Source organism: Misgurnus anguillicaudatus, chromosome 9 (genome assembly GCF_027580225.2).
Source record: "Misgurnus anguillicaudatus chromosome 9, ASM2758022v2, whole genome shotgun sequence".
NCBI classification, from domain to species: domain Eukaryota; kingdom Metazoa; phylum Chordata; class Actinopteri; order Cypriniformes; family Cobitidae; genus Misgurnus; species Misgurnus anguillicaudatus.
Window position 1 is genome coordinate 6556824 of NC_073345.2, and position 25687 is coordinate 6582510.

The 25687-nt window shown below is 38.3% G+C and overlaps 1 protein-coding gene and 11 non-coding genes across 13 annotated transcripts; 1 reads left to right on the plus strand and 11 right to left on the minus strand.

Annotated features, from left to right (window-relative positions):
• The first annotated feature begins 8844 nt into the window (after positions 1-8844).
• On the plus strand, positions 8845-14908 carry LOC129424475 (NHS-like protein 2). Of its 2 annotated transcripts, none has more exons than XM_055181149.2 (4): positions 8845-8992; positions 11701-13646; positions 13735-13873; positions 14162-14908. In XM_055181149.2, the coding sequence occupies exons 2-4, from the start codon at positions 11789-11791 to the stop codon at positions 14427-14429; spliced, it is 2265 nt and encodes a 754-aa protein (XP_055037124.2). In that variant the 5' UTR covers positions 8845-8992; positions 11701-11788; the 3' UTR covers positions 14430-14908. The 2 variants fall into 2 exon arrangements, with proteins under 2 accessions (XP_055037124.2, XP_055037125.2); XM_055181150.2 differs by having other exon boundaries at positions 8981-9084.
• A 2678-nt stretch (positions 14909-17586) lies between these two features.
• On the minus strand, positions 17587-17657 carry trnag-ccc (transfer RNA glycine (anticodon CCC)). Its single transcript has one exon. It is a non-coding gene; the product is annotated as a tRNA-Gly (tRNA).
• A 223-nt stretch (positions 17658-17880) lies between these two features.
• Positions 17881-17951, minus strand: trnag-ccc (transfer RNA glycine (anticodon CCC)). The gene has a single exon. It is a non-coding gene; the product is annotated as a tRNA-Gly (tRNA).
• A 510-nt stretch (positions 17952-18461) lies between these two features.
• Positions 18462-18532, minus strand: trnag-gcc (transfer RNA glycine (anticodon GCC)). The gene has a single exon. It is a non-coding gene; the product is annotated as a tRNA-Gly (tRNA).
• Positions 18533-20531: 1999 nt separating this feature from the next.
• trnag-ccc (transfer RNA glycine (anticodon CCC)) lies at positions 20532-20602 on the minus strand. Its single transcript has one exon. It is a non-coding gene; the product is annotated as a tRNA-Gly (tRNA).
• A 514-nt stretch (positions 20603-21116) lies between these two features.
• trnag-gcc (transfer RNA glycine (anticodon GCC)) lies at positions 21117-21187 on the minus strand. Its single transcript has one exon. It is a non-coding gene; the product is annotated as a tRNA-Gly (tRNA).
• Positions 21188-21876: 689 nt separating this feature from the next.
• Positions 21877-21947, minus strand: trnag-ccc (transfer RNA glycine (anticodon CCC)). The gene has a single exon. It is a non-coding gene; the product is annotated as a tRNA-Gly (tRNA).
• Positions 21948-22746: 799 nt separating this feature from the next.
• trnag-ccc (transfer RNA glycine (anticodon CCC)) lies at positions 22747-22817 on the minus strand. Its single transcript has one exon. It is a non-coding gene; the product is annotated as a tRNA-Gly (tRNA).
• A 221-nt stretch (positions 22818-23038) lies between these two features.
• trnag-ccc (transfer RNA glycine (anticodon CCC)) lies at positions 23039-23109 on the minus strand. Its single transcript has one exon. It is a non-coding gene; the product is annotated as a tRNA-Gly (tRNA).
• A 397-nt stretch (positions 23110-23506) lies between these two features.
• On the minus strand, positions 23507-23577 carry trnag-ccc (transfer RNA glycine (anticodon CCC)). Its single transcript has one exon. It is a non-coding gene; the product is annotated as a tRNA-Gly (tRNA).
• A 514-nt stretch (positions 23578-24091) lies between these two features.
• trnag-ccc (transfer RNA glycine (anticodon CCC)) lies at positions 24092-24162 on the minus strand. The gene has a single exon. It is a non-coding gene; the product is annotated as a tRNA-Gly (tRNA).
• A 981-nt stretch (positions 24163-25143) lies between these two features.
• trnag-ccc (transfer RNA glycine (anticodon CCC)) lies at positions 25144-25214 on the minus strand. The gene has a single exon. It is a non-coding gene; the product is annotated as a tRNA-Gly (tRNA).
• Between the last annotated feature and the right edge of the window lie 473 nt (positions 25215-25687).

The following is a 25687-nucleotide window of genomic DNA, read 5'->3' on the forward strand; positions in this document are numbered from 1 at the left end:
CCAATCAAAGACTGTGAACACGCGGCGGCAGAGGACGCGACGCGAAAAGGCAAGAACGCTGTCGTCGCGGGGTTGCACGTCAATCAGACGTCCGGAATTTGTTAGAGACGCAATGTCCAAAGATTTTAATTTGACAGCCTATACATAAACACTGTACTACAACGTTTGCTGTGGACAACATCGCTAGTTGTCATTTGTGACGCCCTTACGTAAATTAACCATGGCTTTAAAAATTAGTTTACCTATGGTATTTATAATGACAACAAATTTACTGCAATAACGTATTTTTTTTTAAACTACAGTAAAAACAAATGCCAGTCATTTCGAATAAGTTTTTTTTCTGTATATTTTTTGGGGTATTTTTGCAAAAATAATGTCTGTTTTGATTTATCTGATTATATTCAAAGGTGTGTACGCTGTAAGCGCGTGACGCGATGTTTGGTTAGTATTGGTTCTGGTTCAGTTTTAGGGACAGAGCTGACCATGGTGCTGATATACTGCAGTTATTTTAGCTAACGTCAGATGGCAGCACAATCAGCCACACTCACAACAAAAAACAGTTGATAAAAATCCCTTAGCGTGAATAAAGGAGTCGTCTGTTTAAAAGTACGATTCTTTTTGGTGGGGGCAGACAGTTGGAAGCAGATTCAATATAGTGCTGTATAGCACCATTTCAAAAGCTTTTATTTTAGGCCCATTATATACACATTAGAATACAGTTTAGATTTACATTAAACGTTTTAATACGTTTTAATCCAAAACGACTTATAGTACATTTAAACTATACCCTTTTTCATTGTGTGTGTGTTTTCCTGGGGTTCGTCAGGAACGCATTTACTCCATGCAAACTGTAGAGGGTAGCATAGACTCCACTGTATAGTGTATACTGTATTTTAGCAAGTACAACAGTAGTCGTTAGGAAAGTAGTAGCCAACATCTTGTTGTCACATGACGTCACTACAATGCATGTAAATATGTTGGAAATTCCTATGTGAAAAATAAGTACACTTCCATAGTGTACTTTAAGTGCTTTGTTTATGCCCAATAATTTTGTAATTAATACTACAAAATTATTATTTAGTACTTCTTAAGATAATCTAAAGAATATCTAAGTTTACATGCCATGAATATGAACTAAAAATTTATTTAAATGTGTTCCACTTGAAGTGAACCTGAACCCATCTTTGTATAAAAGTTGAGTTTAAAGGTACAGTATATGTAAGAAATGTATATCAATAAATCAGACATGACAATTGTTTGTCACTTCTCTTTTAAAACAGCTTTTTTTCTTTTGTACACAGACAACAGTGGTCCGGCCAGGATATTGTCATTTAAAAAGTGGAGTTGCAGCCCTCCACTTTGGCAGGTGATTTAAGATTATTCCTCCATACAGAATTTCTCCAGACCCTTCATGTTGCTGCTCTCTACTCTTCAGTCATTTTCTGTATATGGTTCAGGTCAGGAAACTGTGATGAATATGGCAGGACCTTGATTTTGTGTCAGAGGCCCATTTTTTATTTACTTTGATGTCTGTTTTGAACCAATGTCTTGATGAAAGATTTTACCATGACCCATTATAAGATTTCTAGCAGAGCAAGTCAGGTTTTGACGTTTTTATCTGTTGGTATTTGATAAAATCCACGAAGCCATGTGTCTGAATAAGATGTCAAGGACCTCTGGTATAAAGGTAGGTTCAAAACAATGAAGATCCAGCAGTATTTTTAACTGTAGACATGAAGCACTTTTTAATCCATGTGTGCACCAAAACCATATACTGCCAAAAAATACTCTTCTTCATTTTAAATGGCTGCAAAAACCAAGTCCTATTTAAAGTTCCAGTATGCAAATGAAATAGGACTTGGTTTTTGCAGCCATATAAAACGAAGAAGAGTATTTTTGGCAGTAGGAACACAATATGGTTTTGGTGCATAAATCGATTAAAAAGTGCTCCATGTCTACAGTTAAATTTTATTAAGAGGTTAAAGCTTAAAAGAAGAAACATTATAGATTATTTTTTATAGCTTTGTTTGCTCATACTTACCAAGGGTGCCCACACTTTCGAGCCCCACTGTATAGCTCACTCCAAAATAAATATTAAGGGCCCTATTTTAACGATCTAAGCACATTGTCTAAAGCGCACAGCGCAACGTCTAAATGGGCGTGTCCGAATCCACTTTTGCTAATTTAACAACGTGAAAAATGGTTTGTTCGCCGAGCGCATGGACGAAAAGGGTTGGTCCTATTGTAATGGGAGTATTTTGGGCATAACGTTCAATAAACCAATGAGATTCTCAGCTCTCATCCCCTTTAAAAGCCTGTTGCGCTGGCGCTATGTCTAATCCCTATTTAGATGACGGACTTTGTAAACTGAAAAACTAAGCAGAGGAAGAAGATCCCCAGTTTAAGATTAATGTTAAAATTTTTTTTGTTGTTTTTCACTTGTATTGAAATTGTACTTTTTTTATTAAAACCTTTAAAACCCGTTTTCTTTTAGTCATGGAAGTAAAAAAGCAGGCTTTTAATTGCTTTAAATGTATGGCTATCCAATATCATCAAAAAATAATGTAAGATAAGGTTTGTACTCTAACAATACTTTATTTGTAACAAACAGGAGATAAAGAATTTACAAACGGCTCTCCGCACGTTTCAGCACTTTGGACAGCGTTTTTTTTAGCAAAGAGTTTTTTTTAGCATTACTTAAAAATGTTTCTCACCTCATCATATTCACAGGTACAGAGTCATCATATACAATAAATCCGTGAGGTAGCATTAAAAAAAAACATTTAAAAACAGATGCATTTGTTTAAAGCAAAGCACTTATTTACTTACCAGGCTGCAGGTGAAGCAGCTCTTTGCGCCTTCTAACGTCTCATAATTAGTCCTCATTTATGTCCAAGAGACTCAATAATAATCTTTTACATTCAATCCTTTAATCTTCCATATTTAAAAGCATTTTTGTGCTGCGCATTCATGTACTTTGTGATAAGCAAACCCGCGTTGTCCTCCCGTTTATAGGCGCATTTTACTAATGCGCTCTTTAAATAACAAAAGAACATATTGCGCCATTGACTTTAGACTTTAGACCAGGTTTTTGTTGGTCAATGGCGTAGTCTATTTTAGTTGCCTCAAAATAGCAACGTGCCAACAATGTGCCTGAACACACCTCGTTTTTCAGACCAGAACGCCCATGGGCGCAAAGGGGGCGCAAATGCATTTGCTATTTAAACAACGCGGCCCTAAACGTAAAAATTAGGGTGGAAACTAGCGAAAGACACTTGCGACACGCATTGCGCTGCATTGCGCCGGGTGTAAGATAGAGCCCTTAATGTCATACACATTGAAGATTAGCAGATTGGCAGTTTTTCCCACTGATTTCCATTCAGTTAAGTCTCTTGTCTCTCAGGATCCCGCAACTTTTTTAACAACTCTTGGAGACTTTACCAGTTTTTAGCACCATATTAGAAAATGTTATATTTTGTATCCTCAGTGAAGCTGTTGTGCCAAGCAGAGCTAGACAGTAATGGAGTATATTTACTTGAGTACAGTACTTATGTCAGGATCCTGTCAATCATGTCTTGTATTATATCTAGTCTTTGTGGCAGGGTTCTGACAGTACCATGTTTTGTGTGGGAACACGTGGCCTTGGATGTTTCTATGCAGTCACGTGTTTTCCTTGTCTTGTCACTTTTTACCCGATCCCTTACCTGTTATGATTTTCACCTGTTCCCCTCATTAGTTCTCCTATTTAATGTCCATGTGTTTGGTGCTTGTTGCTTGTCCATTGTCTAAACTACCTGTGAGTACCTTGTCCTGTCTTTCAGTCCTAGTCAAGTTATTTGTAGTCTAGTTGGAGTCCTGCTTTGAGTCTAGTCCAGTCAGTGTATAGTGTATCTTGGTTGTTACATTTTGCCCCCTCGTGGGTATTGTTTTTTCTGTTTATTTAATAAAGTTCAGTGTTTTGTTCAACGATTGTCTGCGCCGGGGTTCATGTCCTGCATTTCCTGACAACTTAAGTCAAATTTTGAGGGATCTGTACTTTACTCGAGTATCATTTTTGGGGAGTACTCATGACTTTACTCAAGTACATTTGAGAGGCAAATATTGTACTCTATACTCCACTACATTTCTATCCATAACCGTAATTACTGTTACTTGTTCTAAAAAAAGAAAGGAAAAAGAAAAATTTCAGAAACCCTCAATTTGTTGTTTCCCTTTTCTCAAAAGTGATTGGATTGTGCAGGCGCCACTGATTGGGACAGCCTATCAGCAATCACCTTCAGCTTACCGCCAAAGTCACTATGGTCAGATTTAGATAAGAGATGAAACCATGGACGAAACAATGGATGAAGACGCAGCAGGTCCATCTTGGGAATGTGCCAATTCGTAGTCCCACCTCGCCAGACTATATTAATTATCTGAACAAGTTAATGATAGTTTTCGATTCAAGTGTTTGCTGTGTTTACCAAAACAAAACTTCATCACTGCCTACAAAAATTCAACCCCTTGAGCGGCAGGGATCACTGCTGATCCTGGATTATTGTTGTTCAAAATGAATTACTGGTCAAAACATCACACTCTTACTTGACAAACTCAGCATCACAAGAAAGGTTTAAGACTCCAGCTTTGATATTTGTCCACTGTTTATGATTAAACTGGTTTGCCTTGACATTAATTTCTTAATTTATGTCAGGAGTGCAAAATAATTCATCTGTAACGTTCATTATTTTGTGAATCGAAATCATCACTTATAAAACATTCATTCTCGTCTTCTCTGGTTTATTTGTGTTCAAATATATAAAATATACAGAATCCGCCAGGGCTATTAGTACAACAGTGCACATATTTGGAGAACTAATGATTAATTAATCACATGTTAGTAAAATATTTAGTCATACAGAATAACATTTCTATTCATTTTTCAACCCAGTCTCACGTAGATGCGTATAAATAGCACGAAGTGTAAAAATCGTGCAATACATACGCCAAATTCCACTTTGGCGTGCATATGATACACAAGTCCTTCCCATTCACTTAAACGGTGCATCTTTTTTGTCGTTTTATTTATTGGTTTCTCAATTTTTTCTGTTTTTTAAACCATTTTCGCTTGGGTTAGATTTCTGATTTGCTTAATGAGGTTACTTAATATACAGGTTTCTCCATGTTTTTGTCCATATTTAAGCCATGGTCGCTTGGAGTTGGGGTTAGAGTTGGGGTTTGGGTTAGGATGTCATTTTTATATAACAAAAAGTTGTTCAAAACCAAAGCGAAAATGGTAAAACCAATAAATAAAATGACAAAAAAAGATGCACCGTTTAAGTGAATGGGAAGGACTTGCGTATCAAATGCACGCCAAAGTGGAATTTGGCGTATGTATTGCACGATTTTTACACTTCGTGGTATTTATACGCAACTCCGTGAGACTGGGCTGCATTTTTCACTGAATTATGTGATCTGAAGAGCTCAAAGAGCGAATGGAGCGAGATGTGTGTCCTCGTCCTGATTTGCGTCAGATTTGACCTCAGAGCTCTATCATTTGCTGTACAGCTGTCAATCATCTCACCTGGTTCAATGTGCACTGTGGCAGTAGTAATGCAATATTTAGAAAATGTATTCTTGTACTCTTGATACTCAAGTACTTTTGAAAACAAGTACTTCAGTACTTTTACTTAAGTAGACATCTGACTGTAGTACTTGAGTGAATTTTAGCAAGGGGTATCTGTACTTTTACTCAAGTAACGAAGCTGTGTACTTGGTCCGCCTCTGGTGCCAAGTGTTATGAACCAGGATATTTGAATGAATTGTTAAGTTACTATGGCCAAGGTGATCTGTCAGTGTATCATATTAACATTTTTGTTAAAATGGCATCAGCAAACACAAAATAAAATATATTATTAATAATCTAAAGAATTAGATATGATGTTATCATGTAATCAATGACACACTGCAATAAATGACTTTCTTACTTTGTATTGTTGTCTTGTTTTTGGTAGAAATATCAAAAAATTCCCGAAATGAAGATGCGAAAAGATCTGGTGAGAAATATTACCTAAGAAAAATAAGTCTACTTTAAGTGAATTTGTGCTTAAAACAAGCAAAACAAATCTGCCAGCGGGGGAAATTGAATTAAGAAAAAAGTTCAAGATTTTTTTGCTTACCATATTGCCAGTTTTTTTTTGCTTCTTTTAAGCACAAATTCACTTAAATTTGAAATATATATTTTATTTTCTTAGGTCATTTTGCTCATCAAGAACATATGCAAACAATTACTTTCCTAGTATTTTTTTTTAGTACAAATATCTAAAAATTCTTAAATCATGATACATTTTTCACTGTAAAAAAATCTGTAGAAATTGCAGCTGGGTTGCCTGTAATTTACAGTGGATTTAAATTTATGTTATTTACCGGCAAGAGTTTGTTCAAAGTTAAATACATTTTAAATATTAACAAGTCTTTATCTTTACAGAGTAAAACTATACAAAAACAGCCTCATGCAAACCATTCTAGGAACCAGAAATCATCATCAACCTTTTTCTGTTTTTTGCTTCAGATTGTGTTTTCCAGAATGTTTTGCTTGATGCTGTTTTTTAAGTTTAACTCTGTAAAGACAAAGACTTGTAAATGTTTAATGTTTATTTAACTTTGAACAAAATGTTGCCAGTAAATAACATAAATTTAAATCTACGTTAAGTTACCGGCAACCCAGGTGCAATTTCTACAGATTTTTTACAGTGAAAATGTATCATAATTTAAGAATTTTAAGATATTTGTACTAAAAAAATACTATGAAAGTAATTTTTTGTATAGCTTATTTGCTTATGATTAAAGTAATAAACACGGTTTAATATTTAATAACACCTGTCCATTTAGACACACATGAATAATATCTTGTGTGGTTTACAGAGAAGAAAGATGCTATTACTCATACATACAATTTTCTCTGAGATTACATAACAGGTGAAAAACACATACATTTACATTGAAGAGGCAGCTAAAGTTATATCTACAGTATAAAGACCAGAATAGAGACATGGAGGTGGGCTCTTTGACCAGGTTAAAGTAAAGCACCTACATTTTTATCAGAAATCTAAAATCTGGTTTTGAATTTTTAAATTGTGAAACTTTTTTGTCATTTTTTTCTTTTTTAGGAATTTGATTTTTTTCAATACTGTTGTTGATTTAAATTTAGTAATACACACAGATGATCTAAGCTTAAGGTTTCAATAAAGATACGTCTTTTCCTGGGTGTTGTCTGCATTTCATGCTCTGTGTTTTCCCCACCTTCTAGTACTTCTGCCAACTTTTGCTGGCATTAGTTTAACCATTAAGCAAATAAGTCAAAGCATTGTGTTTCCCATCACTATCTGCTTGACCAAATCAGCTTCCTCTATTTGAAGGGAGTGTCTCACTACTTGTGGTTTGGGTTGTTTAAGAAATGAAAAGGGCGTGGGATGATTCTCACTGAGACACATTCATTTCAACAGCTAATCCTGATGATATATAGATACACTTGCTACTGGCATGTACTGGCTACTGACACCCACACTATCTTTGGCTTTTATCCTGATTTTCGTTGATAATAATGGCATAAAGAAGTGTTATGTTTCTGAGAGAAATTATGCGCAGGATTAGAGTGATTTCTTTTTTACACTACAGTACATTAATTGATTATTGTCTTTTTCAATGTTTAGTGCATTTGCACCGTGAACAATATTGAGCATATCATTGTAAAATAATAATGTGACTGTCAAATGAAATTCACATGTGTAGTGTTTATATTAAGCTTAGGTAAAGAGTAGAATGCATTGAGTAGATTCATAAAAAGCATCTAGCAGTGCCCTACAGTGTATTTAAGTTATAATTTCCTGAGCTTGAACCCATGACCTTGGCATTTGCCAGTTCCATTTTCTACCAGTTGAGCAGCAGAATCTTAATTGTATACATCCATGATTTTACCATTGTGTTTTAATGAATCCTTTTGCATGGTTTTACAATTCAGAATGAATCATCTCTGATCACAGTAGCCATTATTATACATCAGCCATACCACCTCCTTGTACAAGCTCAAACAGGCTGCTGGCCACTTTATAATGCGCTGAATATTCCCATGTTTCCAAGTTTCACTATCAGATGTGTTTGGGTTATGTAACTGAATTGTGTAATACAGAATAATTGTATATTTCACACCTCTTCAAATGTACTAACACCACCTCTGTTGTTAAAATGTGGAAATTGCAGAAGAACAGCAAACGTTTCTCATTGTTTATGAAACTGGGTGGACCTCCAGTAACTTCCATATATCATGCTTGATGAGAACAACATCTGCATGGATACGCATGAGAAGTTTAAATTTAATTGCGCTTTTTTGGTTGTTGTACATCGCTGTGCTCAAACAAAGACTTGTGTTTTAGTCTATTGTTTGTTGGTACATTGATCCTGTTGGTTTTGCTTCACTTTTGATATTATTAAAGAGTATACATTATGAAAATGCATTTCAATGTTGTGTTGATACAGTAATAAATAATCAGATTATCACAAGTGGAAATAATAATCCATATAAATTCATACAATTTACAATAAAGCTACAACAGTGCTCAATTTCGAATTCATCCTGCAGGTTACATCATCTTCTGTATGCATTTCATTGCAGATATCATTTTGTGTCACTTTTTGTGTCAAACTACGCAAGCATTGCAGATTCAGACTTATGAGATGATAGCTGTTTTTGACAAGTGCTACATTGAATTTTCCTGTGTCTCTGAGGATTCTGTGTTTATGTAATATGTCTCTCTCTCTCTCCGCATCCAACGAACTTGAACTCAGAGAGGAAGCAAGCAGCCCACTTCCTATCGTCATGGTAACAGTATGTGAATGCATTGAGCCTGAGTGCTGAGCTAGAGAGAGAGAGAGAAAGAGAGAGAGAGAGAGAGAGAGAGAGAGAGAGAAAGAAAACATCATCAGACTGCATAGCTTATTCTCCAGAGCCGAATGAAAGGTAAGACGTATGAGAGAATCTGGTTTGTTTTGACGTAATACAGATTTGATCATCCTCAGATCTTTGAGAAACGTCCTTTGTCGTATTTAAAGGTTTGTTGATTTCGTGCATCACTGTGTTTGATGTTTGTATTCTGCAGCAATACTGGCTATTTTGACAAAGTGACCTCTGACTTTGGTTGTGCAACTTGTCGCTTCTAATCGAATATTCTGCTTTGCTTACGTTATGATTTTTGTTTCTGCTAGAGTCACAAAATTGCTCAATTTGTTGCTCACTTTGTGTTGCACATTTATTCCAGCATGGCTATTTCTAATACGCAAATCTGTATGGTTACAAAACATCTATTTTATGGCTGAAACGCTGCAATCGAACAACGTCATAAATCTGTGAATGCACACGCAGGTGCACGTGACTGGCAAGATTTGTCCTCCTCTGTTGTTTTGTTGGTCTGAAGAAGACTTATTGGCAAGTTTACATGGCATTCAACTTTCACTCTGACCACTGTTCAGTGACACTGTTAAATATAAAGGTAGACCGACTGGTTGTCTGCAACGGCAAAAGAAAAGCGAGTTAGAACCTAATGTCGGCCTTTTTTTAGAGTTTATTTAGTCGATTGATGGCTGCATATTCAGCAAGAATCTCGGGACACTCAGTTTTATTGCAAAACCTTTATAAACATTGGGTGGAATATAAGGCTTTTTATCGGTTTTAGAATCAATCTTTTCTGCATTCTTTCAGCATCTTGTTTCCCTATTGAGATATTGAAGTTATTCTTCGTACAAAATCTGTGTATTACAGATGTTTGACATGAGATAACATGTGTAGTATAATTAACCACTGCCTGAATCTCAACAAATAATCCATCCATGGATTCATGTAGTTGAATAAAGCTCATTTTTACAGAGCTTGTTCATAAAACCGCAGGGAGAGTTTGAAGAGATCATTCTAGTAAGTGCAGATATTTTGTGCAACCGTTCTTTTTGTTATCTTTGCTGCAATGAGGTGTAACATGACTTCAATATGTTCATTTTACCCGAGGCTGTTGGTTGGATGTTAAACAACAGAGGGTAAAGTGAGGAGGAGAGATATTCAGGAGATAAATATTTTGTGGGAAAATATCTTCTATAGCCAAGACTGTCAGATGTACAGATTTATTAACAGTATACTCCAGAACATGCTTGGTTATTTTCAACCAAGCATTGGGTCAAAAGTGATGAACCCAACCTGTTGAGTTGTAATTTAACCTGTGCTGGGTTGTTTCCCCATATGGCAAAATATATTTTCAAATATAATTTTAAATATGTTTCAAAATTATACAAAAATGGCAAAAAATATATGTGCTGAAATATATTTTGAAATATGATTACAAAAAATTATTTTTCACCAATATATTTTTTTGTATATTTTTTAATCTTAAAAAAATATATATATATTTAAAGCATTAATATTCATGTCGCATTGGAAGATAAACTTTGTATGTTACAAACCTATATACATAACAGGCTAAAATTAAATATATTTTCAACTGCAAAAATATACTTATAATTTTATATTTTATACTTTATACATTTTATATGAACTTTAATATTTTGGCCAGGAAAATATATTTTTTCCTTATGGGTTGTAAAATTAGATATGTATTTGTTGCCCTTGACATACATTTTAAAATATATGTTCATATATGAAGGTTAAAACTAAATATATTTTAAAATTACAAAATATATTTAATTAGTCCCAGATTAAAATGCATGTTTAAGTTACTTCAATTTCAAGACACCTTGTACTGACATATTTTAACATATATCAGTGCCATTGATTTGTCTCAAGATGCACACCAGTATAGTTTTTGTAAGGTATGTTTGTAAAAACTTCTTAAATATCCTAAAATTACTAAGGCCTAGTCCTGGATTAATCTAAACCCTGTCCAGGAAACCGCCCTAAAATGTTTTTAGCAAATATTTAAAAACAATTTCTCTGGCCCAAAATATGTTTTATTTATTTTTTTATTTTTGCCATATTGGTCAGCACAAAATGCTGGGTTGTTTTAACACTGTTGGGTCAAATTGCCAGGGTTAATTTAATCCAACTGTTGGGGTTGTCCCTTTTTGATCCAATGGGGCGTTGAACATAACCCAAAATTTTTTAGAGTGTAGAAAACCATAAAAGCCACAATGTTTCTGATGACGTTAAATAAATGTTTTGTTGAGATAATCAGGATGAGGTTCTCAACTTTCCTTAACATACTACATATTGTTTAGATATTGTTATACAATATTGTTGAGCAAAACCCCATGAGGTAAACCATTATGTATTATACTGAGAACATACTTTAGATCTGGTAATTGTGTAACTTCATTATAGCCGTCATCCTTTCCATTTTGCAACAAATATATTCCTTGAATACATTTAAGAGCATAAATGCACGTGAGATTCCTCTTGAAGTCTGCTTTCTGCCTCTATATAGATGAACAGGTAACTGTTGCCATGACAAACACCCACTCATGTGCCAAACAAAGACCAAGATGGGCCGACTTTCCTTCCTCATGGTGTTTAGACTGCTACATCTAAAGCATTTGGGTAGTGATGTCACCCAGTGATATTCTGAACATTGATCAGTCACTTGAGTGACTCACAATTGATGAAATGTTTGGCTTAATTGTGTAACATCTCAGCACTAAAGTGATTGTTGTTGTCTTTTGTTTCTTCAGATTGTGTATCTACAAGAATAATCTGAAAAATGGAATATCTCCAGAATTTATTTATAAGTAATCCACCTAATTTGAACTAAAATCAAAGATGGAACGTACAACCTTGGTTTGTCCTGCCCAGGGCTGGTGTGGCCCTAGCGTTTCAACCTTTTCAATGGAGTGGGATGATAAGGTAAACTCTTTTCTGACGGAACCTGATGTGATCAAACCCCCTCCACAGTTCCAAGATCCAGAAGAACCGAGCCAGGCGTCACCCACTATCTCTGCTGTCGTAAGGCGGGATAAAGACTGCATGAGCTCCTTGAAGAAAGAGCGTAGGAGTAGACCAACCAGTAATATAGAGTTTCACAGACGCTCCTTGCCCCTTTCCACCAACATCAGTTCCAACCCAGGCGTGGCACGGCGACAGTGTGAAAGCTATGCGCTTTCATATCCCAGCAGCAGCTCAGAGGATAGTGGCAGTGATAGCACATCAGCAAGGAGGGGAGATCGGCTTCCGGATGCAGTTCCACGGTCTAGGTCCCGGAGCATCGTTCTCAGGAAAGCCAAAAGGAAACCAGCCCCACCTGTACGAACAGTGTCACTGCAAAGGCTCACAACTGGAAAGCATTGTGAAGATAAAAAACAGACACTTTTAAAAAAAGATTCCCAGAATACCTTCCTCCTACCAGATCTTATTCCAACAGCTAAGCCTGTTTCTACAGCTGAAGCACTTAATAAGGTGCTACAGAATCCTTCCATCTCTTGCCACAGAGCACTAAATGAACTTCGATCCAGCGAACCATGCAAGTCTACATTGGGTCCCTCTGTGGCTACTCCAACAAATCAAGGCACTCCTGGTAATTCTGATGTACACACTTCCCCATCCTCCTCTCACTCCTCTCCCTCCCAGCCTTCTATTTCTTCTCCATCCAAGCCTCTTGGGTCAAACTCTCCATCAAGTGGTTATGGAAGCCAATGCGAAACACCTACTCAATCAGTTCTGACCTTGACTAACATGGGACCTTTTCAACAACTGGGCTGTAGAATGCGCCACAAGCCTCTTCCTGGCCAGAGAGCAAGGAACCGAAATGCTAGACTATCTCTTCAGCTTCCTGAGATACAACAGTGCACCCCTGATCCAGAACCTACCCCGGTACAACCGAAACCAAATCGACGCTACTCAGACAGCACAGAAGCCACCAGACCTAAGCAAAGGATGAGCAACAGTATGTTCATAATGCCAGTGGTGACTCAGGAGGACCTGAATAAAGTGCACTTACGTTCTGTCAGCAGCTCTGATCTAGAGAATGCAAGAGAAACTACAGAGGTTATTGAGGAAGAGACTGAAAGACATAGAAACTCTTTAAGCCCTTCAAAAAGTCCAAAGGCTAAACCACCAGTGGCTCCAAAGCCTCAGAGAAACAAATGGCCACAAAATGTCATGGTACAGCCACATTTTGAAACACCACCTGATACAGAACCTCCAACAGTCAAAGCAATTAAAAGACAGGATGACATTTATGCAATGATTAACAAAGCAAAGTCCCCAGTGACTGAAGCATCCCCAAATATTGGCAGTATTGCAAAAGAACATCATCAGAAGCAGCAGCAATTTTTTGATGGACATGTCATAAAGCCAGTGCGGGAGCCCCGTCGGCCACAACCCCCATGCACTCTTGAGCCACAAAATCAGAATGTGCTTCCCTTCAACAAAACTAACAGACATGATCTTAAGAAGAAGCGAAGAGCCCCAACACCACCTTTGGCTAAGACTTCAGAGGCAGACAACCCATCTTATAATAATTCAGCTTGGACAATGTCAGGCTCAGATGATGTCCAGTCTCCAACTCAGCTCTGCAAGTCTCCAAAATCTCCAACATCTGCAAGTCAGTATCATGTCACTCTATATGGAGTAATTCCATCTTATCCTATGGACATTGAACAACAACACTCAAGTGGTGTAGGTAAGTGAACTTTAAAGGGCAACAATTTAATTGTATAATTAGCATGGCGTCTCCATGACTTCTAATAAATAATTAATCATTTCAACAGCTCATCCAACATACGAAGTAGATAAAAGGGACCAAATGCCCGACCTTGGAGCTCTTCAGTTAGTGGGAGAGAAAGATGATGTATTTCTTTACAGGTCCAAATCTCAGACAACAGAAGACCTATTCACTATCATCCACAGGTCGGTCAAGATTACACTGTCAAAAAAATGGTCCCTATATGTCACTGGGGTGGTACCCTTTAAAGATTTTATATTTGTACCTCAGAGGTGCATACTGGTACCAAAGAGTGCATATTAGTACCTCAAGGGAACACATTGGTACCAAATGTTTTTGCCTTTTAACGGGTACTGTTTCTGTGACAGCATACTATAAAATGATGCTAAAATGCATAACATTTATACAACTGCAGCTCTTAGCTTGTTTTGAAATTGGCTTCCTAGATTTTATAAAGTTGTTTTGTTTTACAGATCTAAAAGAAAGCTCCTGGGTCGTAAAGACTCATTTGAAAACAAGCAAGGTGACACTGGCACTCAGACTCTTGGTAGTGGATGTTCCAAAATCAGTTCTCAAAATGACAACTTCATGGCTTTTCTCAGAAGGACACGAAGTGCCAAGGCTGGATGCAGTGGACGAATTTCAGCCGCAGAGCTCCTCAAAAACTCCAAACCCACAGCTACCATTGCAGCAAACATGACCCCTTGCAAAAATAGCTACGGACAGTCACATGGTCCATGAAATGTCATTTTATGGATAACCTCTTCCAATCATGATTCAAATCTGAAATCTGTTGTCATGTAATGCAATGTTCAAGCTTTTGAAAGTGTTCAAAGCAATTGTTTAAAAAATTTGCTTGTAAAAACTTGCTTTTGTTTTGAATAGGACTTGAATAGAGCATTTAGGATTTGTTCAGAATGTATCTTCCTGAAACACATATCTTGTTTTGTGGTAAATAAGAACAAAATAATGTCAAATTAAGATTTCTTGGTAATTCAACTATAACTCTGTATGTAAGTATAAATGTTTTTAGAGTTATTAAATTGAATATTATTGAATGTTACATTGAATTTGTGTTTTGGCTATAGCTTTCTGCTATTCAAAATCAGTTCAGCCTTTATGAAGCAGCCTATAGCTGTTGTATATCAATGACTGTTTTAACAATGTACTGCTGTAGATTTGCACACGTTCAGTATATTAATTTTTTTTTATAAAAGCAACTCTTTTGTTTTGTGTTTTTATAATGATTCTACACTGACCATAAAAATAGTTTAATAGTTTAACAGAACTCTATGTGCATGTTTCTGTTGGTATTGTAAGCACAAACTGTAATTTATTTGAAACAATAAGTGCTCAAAATAAAGTACCATTGAATTGTAAATGTTGAATTATTATTCAGGTTGCACGGGCATACATCTGCAGTTCCTCTGCACACCTGCTATAGTTTGATTTTGAAGGGATTATACTGTGTGTTAACCTGTGAAACAATATTAACAACTTATTTAAGGTCTTTGATTTATTTTACTTGATTTACAATGTTAATATTTTATGAAAACCTCCTAAAAAGAAAACAACAAAACAAATTATGTTTTGATGCATTATTGGGAGGCACCACACTTTATTTATTTCTGTTATCTGACATGGTGCATCAAACATACAGTATGCATGTTTTGAAAATGCATCAAAAATAAAAATGTGTTATTCTTAACTTAAAACCTTTAAAAACCCTTGTGGGGAAGAAACAAGTTAAAAGGAAGCCATTTAAATTATTTTAAGTAGTCTTTTTTTAGTTTGTTGAACTCTTTTTGGTAATAGCTAGAGATTTAAAGATCCATTTTTCTTATAACAATAACTATAATGCTAACTGTAACAGTAACTATAATGCTAACTATAACGATAACTATACTAGTGTCCACACTACCGGACAATAATGATAACTTTATGCTACTTCGCTCACGAGGCGCAGTACTCGCGCAAATCATTTACCTTTAATGGTATTAATGAATATTAAATATTTTCTTTAATAAAAATGCTTGTAAATATTTACGTGTCATTAAATGTAAAAATATTCTGTTCTTGTTGCATTTACAGTGGCAATAACCAGCAGATGTCCTCAACATGCTGCGTTTTTTGTATCTTTAAACAGTGAATCTACACTGTAAAAAATACTTTGCTGTCTTTTTTTTGTTGAATCAACTCTGTTTACAAGTCATTTCAACTTACTATTACTTATCTTGACTAGAGCTAAGTTGTTATAACTACAGGTGAGTTGTTATAACTTATAAAATTAAGTTTACCTTCTCAACTATATTTTATAAGTTGTGACAACTCACCCTACTTTTAAAAACAAAGTTTTAACGCGTGTTTATTGGAACCTAAAGTGTTATCTCATATACAGTTTGTTACAACGTAAATAGTCTTCAGATTGTAGGCGATATTATTTTCTATAACAAGACGTTCATGCGAAATCTGATGTAAACAACAGACTATATTTGTGGACAAAAATGGTCATTGGATGTATTCTAGACGGTTTTCATGGATTATTCACACATCTGAAACAGACTGGATTCAATTTGGGATCATTATATCAACAAAAAAGGTAAGAAGTCACGTTTATATTTTGCATGTTGTCATCTTCTGTCACAAAATACTACATTTATAATGCTAGAGCATCTGTATCTCAAAACAGAGACCACATTGATGCTAATCCTGTAAATTATACCTTTTAAATTTATAGTAATGTTAATATCAAATGAAAAAATAAGAGCAAAGCAGCTGACCACACTGTATGCCATACTACTGCCTCATGGAGCATTTATTATGGAAACACATAATGGACCAGCCACACTTGCATTGGCCGGGAATCGGACCCGGGTCTCCCGCGTGGCAGGCGAGAATTCTACCACTGAACCACCAATGCTTGCATCTAAGTGCTCATCTAATAGCCCTAGCTGCCTAACTCACCATACTTGTTTTGTAGATGGATTAAGTACAAACCAAGTTTTGAAATGTTAAGTTTCATGAAATCACGTCCCACATATCAAAACGGAATTAATCAGAGCAGCTGACCACACTGGATCCCATATAACTGCCTCGTGGAGCATTCTTACAAGAAACACATAACGGACAAACAACACTTGGATTGGCCGGGAATTGGACCCGGGTCTCCAGCGTGGGAGGCGAGAATTCTACCACTGAACCATCAATGCTTGCTTTTAAGAATTCATCTAAAAGCGTTAGCTGCCTAACTTTCCATACATGCATTGTACATGGATTAAGGACAAATCAAGTTTTGAAATGTTAAGTTTCATGAAATTACGTCCCACATATCAAAACAAAAAAATCAGAGCAAAGCAGATGACCACACTGCATCCCATATAACTGTGTCATGGAGCATTTTTACAATAGTAGCATAACGGACAAGCCACACTTGCATTGGCCGGGAATCGGACCCGGGTCTCCCGCGTGGCAGGCGAGAATTCTACCACTGAACCACCAATGCTTGCTTCTAAGGGCTCATCTAGTAGCCCTAGCTTCCTAACTCACCATACTTGTTTTGTACATGGATTAAGTGCAAACCAAGTTTTGAAATGTTAAGTTTCATGAAATCACGTCCCACATATCAAAACGGAATAAATCAGAGCAGCTGACCACACTGCATCCCATATAACTGCCTCGTGGAGCATTCTTACAAGAAACACATAACGGACAAACAACACTTGCATTGGCCGGGAATTGGACCCGGGTCAAAATCAAGTTTTGAAATATTAAGTTTCATGAAATCACGTCCCACATATCAAAACGAAAAAATCAGAGCAAAGCAGCTGACCACACTGCATCCCATATAACTGCGTCATGGAGCATTTTTACAATAGTAGCATAACGGACATGCCACACTTGCATTGGCCGGGAATCGGACCCGGGTCTCCCGCGTGGGAGGCGAGAATTCTACCACTGAACCACCAATGCTTGCTTGTAAGAACTCATCTAATAGCCCTAGCTGCCTAACTCACCATACTTGTTTTGTACATGGATTAAGTGCAAACCAAGTTTTGAAATGTTAAGTTTCATGAAATCACGTCCCACATATCAAAACGGAAAAAATCAGAGCAAAGCAGATGACCACACTGCATCCCATATAACTGCGTCATGGAGCATTTTTACAACAGTAGCATAATGGACATGCCACACTTGCATTGGCCGGGAATCGGACCTGGGTCTCCCGCGTGGGAGGCGAGAATTCTACCACTGAACCACCAATGCTTGCATCTAAGTGCTCATCTAATAGCCCTAGCTGCCTAACTCACCATACTTGTTTTGAACATGGATTAAGTGCAAACCAAGTTTTGAAATGTTAAGTTTCATGAAATCACGTCCCACATATCAAATGAAAAAATAAGAGCAAAGCAGCTGACCACAATGTATGCCATACTACTGCCTCATGGAGCATTTATTATGGAAACACATAATGGACCAGCCACACTTGCATTGGCCGGGAATCGGACCCGGGTCTCCCGCGTGGCAGGCGAGAATTCTACCACTGAACCACCAATGCTTGCATCTAACTGCTCATCTAATAGCGCTAGCTGCCTAACTCACCATACTTGTTTTGTAGATGGATTAAGTACAAACCAAGTTTTGAAATGTTAAGTTTCATGAAATCACGTCCCACATATCAAAACGGAATAAATCAGAGCAGCTGACCACACTGCATCCCATACAACTGCCTCGTGGAGCATTCTTACAAGAAACACATAACGGAGAAACAACACCTACATTGGCCGGGAATTGGACCCGGGTCTCCCGCATGGGAGGCGAGAATTCTACCACTGAACCACCAATGCTTGCTTTTAAGAATTCATCTAAAAGCGTTAGCTGCCTAACTTTCCATACATGCATTGTACATGGATTAAGGACAAATCAAGTTTTGAAATGTTAAGTTTCATGAAATTACGTCCCACATATCAAAACGAAAAAACAGAGCAAAGCAGATGACCACACTGCATCCCATATAACTGCGTCATTGAGCATTTTTACAACAGAAGCATAATGGACATGCCACACTTGCATTGGCCGGGAATCGGACCCGGGTCTCGCGGCCGCCGTGAATTCTTTAGCTAAACGGCCCTAAACCGAATCCCATTCATTTTCAATGGTAGTGCTAAAACACTACGGATGCAATATATTTTCGGCCACTGGCGCTCTCGCGGCGCACTTCCGTGTTTTGCATAGCCGGGAAATTTGAGTCATTTTAACTTCCTCGTTGGAAAGACAACTCTGCAATCCTGCTTTACTTCTCAAAGGTAAGTTTATTTACAGTACACATCACATAAACGTTTAATTGCTGCAGCTGTTGAAATGCGTGGATTTTTGTGAACGTGCCAGTGTCGCGTTGTCAGAGATTGTAATCAAATGTCTCTCTAAAACGCATCATTAAGCTGTTTGCAAGGTGAAATATCAATGAACATGACTATAATTCACATTCATTGCAGTAATATTTCGTTTCTGTAAAACGCTGTTTATGTTTACATATATGTTTAGGACTTGAATATTATTTACAGGCTCTCTAAATTTACGTACGTCATGTAGCCTAATGTAGTTTTTATGTTTACTACTCGATACATGTATTGCGTTTTATTAGTAGGTTATGACACTTTAGGTTTCTGTAAACATGCACGTAATGTCCATAGACCGTAAAAACCCTTACGAAAATTAACCATGGTTTTATTGTGATAAAAAGTGTAGTAACTATGTTTTTTTGTGTATGTATTGATTACTATGAGCAAAACCATTGTTTAACTACACCAACCATGATTTAATAATGGGTTTTGAAAACCATGGTTGTCATAACCATGGTTTTACTACAGTAACCACGTTTTTTCTTTCAACTGTAGTAAAAGACATGACTGCTTTTAATGTGAAATGTTTCATTTGTATTGGAAAACAAAATATGCAGTTCAGTGTTGCAGCATAACATTATTTGTATTGCATATCCAAACATACCTGACACTTTACAATGCTTTAATCTAAAAGTCTTTATTTTAAAATCTGTGCTTTTCCTGTTTTACAGGTCATCATGCACAAAAAGGTAGTTTTCTCCCAGAAAGGGCTAAAGTTGCATTCCGTAAGGGACCACTGGGTTATCTTCTTCAGGAACCAACTGACCAGGCCAGGGTTATCAAAAACAACCCGTCTCTGAAGGACAAATCAGCACCAATAAAGGAGGAGCTTGTTAGACAAAATGCTTTGACTGTGGTACTTCAAGGAGGAGGTGATGCATCAGACAAAAAATAAGTATTTGGTGAATACATTCTGCAGTTTGGCAAACGCAACACAGAATTATAAGCTGCAGCAATACCTACTGAGACAGCAGCAACAGTCAGGTGACTGTTCATCTGTGGTTACCCGCGTGGGAGGCGAGAATTCTACCACTGAACCACCAATGCTTGCTTCTAAGGGCTCATCTAGTAGCCCTAGCTTCCTAACTCACCATACTTGTTTTGTACATGGATTAAGTGCAAACCAAGTTTTGAAATGTTAAGTTTCATGAAATCACGTCCCACATATCAAAACGGAATAAATCAGAGCAGCTGACCACACTGCATCCCATATAACTGCCTCGTGGAGCATTCTTACAAGAAACACATAACGGACAAACAAAACTTGCATTGGCCGGGAATTGGACCCGGGTCAAAATCAAGTTTTGAAATGTTAAGTTTCATGAAATCACGTCCCACATATCAAAACGGAAAAAATCAGAGCAAAGCAGATGACCACACTGCATCCCATATAACTGCGTCATGGAGCATTTTTACAACAGTAGCATAATGGACATGCCACACTTGCATTGGCCGGGAATCGGACCTGGGTCTCCCGCGTGGGAGGCGAGAATTCTACCACTGAACCACCAATGCTTGCATCTAAGTGCTCATCTAATAGCCCTAGCTGCCTAACTCACCATACTTGTTTTGAACATGGATTAAGTGCAAACCAAGTTTTGAAATGTTAAGTTTCATGAAATCACGTCCCACATATCAAATGAAAAAATAAGAGCAAAGCAGCTGACCACACTGTATGCCATACTACTGCCTCATGGAGCATTTATTATGGAAACACATAATGGACCAGCCACACTTGCATTGGCCGGGAATCGGACCCGGGTCTCCCGCGTGGCAGGCGAGAATTCTACCACTGAACCACCAATGCTTGCATCTAACTGCTCATCTAATAGCGCTAGCTGCCTAACTCACCATACTTGTTTTGTAGATGGATTAAGTACAAACCAAGTTTTGAAATGTTAAGTTTCATGAAATCACGTCCCACATATCAAAATGGAAAAAATCAGAGCAAAGCAGATGACCACACTGCATCCCATATAACTGCGTCATGGAGCATTTTTACAACAGTAGCATAATGGTCATGCACACTTGCATTGGCCGGGAATCGGACCCGGGTCTCCCGCGTGGGAGGCGAGAATTCTACCACTGAACCACCAATGCTTGCATCTAAGTGCTCATCTAATAGCCCTAGCTGCCTAACTCACCATACTTGTTTTGAACATGGATTAAGTGCAAACCAAGTTTTGAAATGTTAAGTTTCATGAAATCACGTCCCACATATCAAAACAAAAAAATCAGAGCAAAGCAGATGACCACACTGCATCCCATATAACTGTGTCATGGAGCATTTTTACAATAGTTGCATAACGGACAAGCCACACTTGCATTGGCCGGGAATCGGACCCGGGTCTCCCGCGTGGCAGGCGAGAATTCTACCACTGAACCACCAATGCTTGCTTCTAAGGGCTCATCTAGTAGCCCTAGCTGCCTAACTCACCATACTTGTTTTGTACATGGATTAAGTGCAAACCAAGTTTTGAAATGTTAAGTTTCATGAAATCACGTCCCACATATCAAAACGGAATAAATCAGAGCAGCTGACCACACTGCATCCCATATAACTGCCTCGTGGAGCATTCTTACAAGAAACACATAACGGACAAACAACACTTGCATTGGCCGGGAATTGGACCCGGGTCAAAATCAAGTTTTGAAATATTAAGTTTCATGAAATCACGTCCCACATATCAAAACGAAAAAATCAGAGCAAAGCAGCTGACCACACTGCATCCCATATAACTGCGTCATGGAGCATTTTTACAATAGTAGCATAACGGACATGCCACACTTGCATTGGCCGGGAATCGGACCCGGGTCTCCCGCGTGGGAGGCGAGAATTCTACCACTGAACCACCAATGCTTGCTTGTAAGAACTCATCTAATAGCCCTAGCTGCCTAACTCACCATACTTGTTTTGTACATGGATTAATTACAAACCAAGTTTTGAAATGTTAAGTTTCATGAAATCACGTCCCACATATCAAAACGGAATAAATCAGAGCAGCTGACCACACTGCATCCCATATAACTGCCTCGTGGAGCATTCTTACAAGAAACACATAACGGACAAATAACACTTGGATTGGCCGGGAATTGGACCCGGGTCTCCAGCGTGGGAGGCGAGAATTCTACCACTGAACCATCAATGCTTGCTTTTAAGAATTCATCTAAAAGCGTTAGCTGCCTAACTTTCCATACATGCATTGTACATGGATTAAGGACAAATCAAGTTTTGAAATGTTAAGTTTCATGAAATTACGTCCCACATATCAAAACGAAAAAACAGAGCAAAGCAGATGACCACACTGCATCCCATATAACTGCGTCATTGAGCATTTTTACAACAGAAGCATAATGGACCAGACACACTTGAATTGGCCGGGAATCGGAGCCGGGTCTCCCGCGTGGGAGGCGAGAATTCTACCACTGAACCACCAATGCTTGCTTCTAGGGGCTCATCTAGTAGCCCTAGCTTCCTAACTCACCATACTTGTTTTGTACATGGATTAAGTGCAAACCAAGTTTTGAAATGTTAAGTTTCATGAAATCACATCCCACATATCAAAACGGAATAAATCAGAGCAGCTGACCACACTGCATCCCATACAACTGCCTCGTGGAGCATTCTTACAAGAAACACATAACGGAGAAACAACACCTACATTGGCCGGGAATTGGACCCGGGTCTCCCGCATGGGAGGCGAGAATTCTACCACTGAACCACCAATGCTTGCTTTTAAGAATTCATCTAAAAGCGTTAGCTGCCTAACTTTCCATACATGCATTGTACATGGATTAAGGACAAATCAAGTTTTGAAATGTTAAGTTTCATGAAATTACGTCCCACATATCAAAACGAAAAAACAGAGCAAAGCAGATGACCACACTGCATCCCATATAACTGCGTCATTGAGCATTTTTACAACAGAAGCATAATGGACATGCCACACTTGCATTGGCCGGGAATCGGACCCGGGTCTCCCGCGTGGGAGGCGAGAATTCTACCACTGAACCACCAATGCTTGCTTCTAAGGGCTCATCTAGTAGCCCTAGCTTCCTAACTCACCATACTTGTTTTGTACATGGATTAAGTGCAAACCAAGTTTTGAAATGTTAAGTTTCATGAAATCACGTCCCACATATCAAAACGGAATAAATCAGAGCAGCTGACCACACTGCATCCCATATAACTGCCTCGTGGAGCATTCTTACAAGAAACACATAACGGACAAACAAAACTTGCATTGGCCGGGAATTGGACCCGGGTCAAAATCAAGTTTTGAAATGTTAAGTTTCATGAAATCACGTCCCACATATCAAAACGGAAAAAATCAGAGCAAAGCAGATGACCACACTGCATCCCATATAACTGCGTCATGGAGCATTTTTACAACAGTAGCATAATGGACATGCCACACTTGCATTGGCCGGGAATCGGACCTGGGTCTCCCGCGTGGGAGGCGAGAATTCTACCACTGAACCACCAATGCTTGCATCTAAGTGCTCATCTAATAGCCCTAGCTGCCTAACTCACCATACTTGTTTTGAACATGGATTAAGTGCAAACCAAGTTTTGAAATGTTAAGTTTCATGAAATCACGTCCCACATATCAAATGAAAAAATAAGAGCAAAGCAGCTGACCACACTGTATGCCATACTACTGCCTCATGGAGCATTTATTATGGAAACACATAATGGACAAGCCACACTTGCATTGGCCGGGAATCGGACCCGGGTCTCCCGCGTGGCAGGCGAGAATTCTACCACTGAACCACCAATGCTTGCATCTAACTGCTCATCTAATAGCGCTAGCTGCCTAACTCACCATACTTGTTTTGTAGATGGATTAAGTACAAACCAAGTTTTGAAATGTTAAGTTTCATGAAATCACGTCCCACATATCAAAATGGAAAAAATCAGAGCAAAGCAGATGACCACACTGCATCCCATATAACTGCGTCATGGAGCATTTTTACAACAGTAGCATAATGGTCATGCACACTTGCATTGGCCGGGAATCGGACCCGGGTCTCCCGCGTGGGAGGCGAGAATTCTACCACTGAACCACCAATGCTTGCATCTAAGTGCTCATCTAATAGCCCTAGCTGCCTAACTCACCATACTTGTTTTGAACATGGATTAAGTGCAAACCAAGTTTTGAAATGTTAAGTTTCATGAAATCACGTCCCACATATCAAATGAAAAAATAAGAGCAAAGCAGCTGACCACACTGTATGCCATACTACTGCCTCATGGAGCATTTATTATGGAAACACATAATGGACCAGCCACACTTGCATTGGCCGGGAATCGGACCCGGGTCTCCCGCGTGGCAGGCGAGAATTCTACCACTGAACCACCAATGCTTGCATCTAAGTGCTCATCTAATAGCCCTAGCTGCCTAACTCACCATACCTGTTTTGTAGATGGATTAAGTACAAACCAAGTTTTGAAATGTTAAGTTTCATGAAATCACGTCCCACATATCAAAACAAAAAAATCAGAGCAAAGCAGATGACCACACTGCATCCCATATAACTGTGTCATGGAGCATTTTTACAATAGTAGCATAACGGACAAGCCACACTTGCATTGGCCGGGAATCGGACCCGGGTCTCCCGCGTGGCAGGCGAGAATTCTACCACTGAACCACCAATGCTTGCTTGTAAGGGCTCATCTAGTAGCCCTAGCTGCCTAACTCACCATACTTGTTTTGTACATGGATTAAGTGCAAACCAAGTTTTGAAATGTTAAGTTTCATGAAATCACGTCCCACATATCAAAACGGAATAAATCAGAGCAGCTGACCACACTGCATCCCATATAACTGCCTCGTGGAGCATTCTTACAAGAAACACATAACGGACAAACAACACTTGCATTGGCCGGGAATTGGACCCGGGTCAAAATCAAGTTTTGAAATATTAAGTTTCATGAAATCACGTCCCACATATCAAAACGAAAAAATCAGAGCAAAGCAGCTGACCACACTGCATCCCATATAACTGCGTCATGGAGCATTTTTACAATAGTAGCATAACGGACATGCCACACTTGCATTGGCCGGGAATCGGACCCGGGTCTCCCGCGTGGGAGGCGAGAATTCTACCACTGAACCACCAATGCTTGCTTGTAAGAACTCATCTAATAGCCCTAGCTGCCTAACTCACCATACTTGTTTTGTACATGGATTAATTACAAACCAAGTTTTGAAATGTTAAGTTTCATGAAATCACGTCCCACATATCAAAACGGAATAAATCAGAGCAGCTGACCACACTGCATCCCATATAACTGCCTCGTGGAGCATTCTTACAAGAAACACATAACGGACAAATAACACTTGGATTGGCCGGGAATTGGACCCGGGTCACCAGCGTGGGAGGCGAGAATTCTACCACTGAACCATCAATGCTTGCTTTTAAGAATTCATCTAAAAGCGTTAGCTGCCTAACTTTCCATACATGCATTGTACATGGATTAAGGACAAATCAAGTTTTGAAATGTTAAGTTTCATGAAATTACGTCCCACATATCAAAACGAAAAAACAGAGCAAAGCAGATGACCACACTGCATCCCATATAACTGCGTCATTGAG

What these genes read in the sequence shown, in the direction of transcription:
- LOC129424475 (XM_055181149.2), top strand. Translation starts at nt 11,789, where the DNA reads ATGGAACGTACAACCTTGGTTTGTCCTGCCCAGGGCTGGTGTGGCCCT. An exon ending in ACAACACTCAAGTGGTGTAG is followed by an intron (nt 13,647 to 13,734) that starts GTAAGTGAACTT and finishes TCATTTCAACAG; the next exon opens with CTCATCCAACATACGAAGTA. An exon ending in CTATTCACTATCATCCACAG is followed by an intron (nt 13,874 to 14,161) that starts GTCGGTCAAGAT and finishes TTTGTTTTACAG; the next exon opens with ATCTAAAAGAAAGCTCCTGG.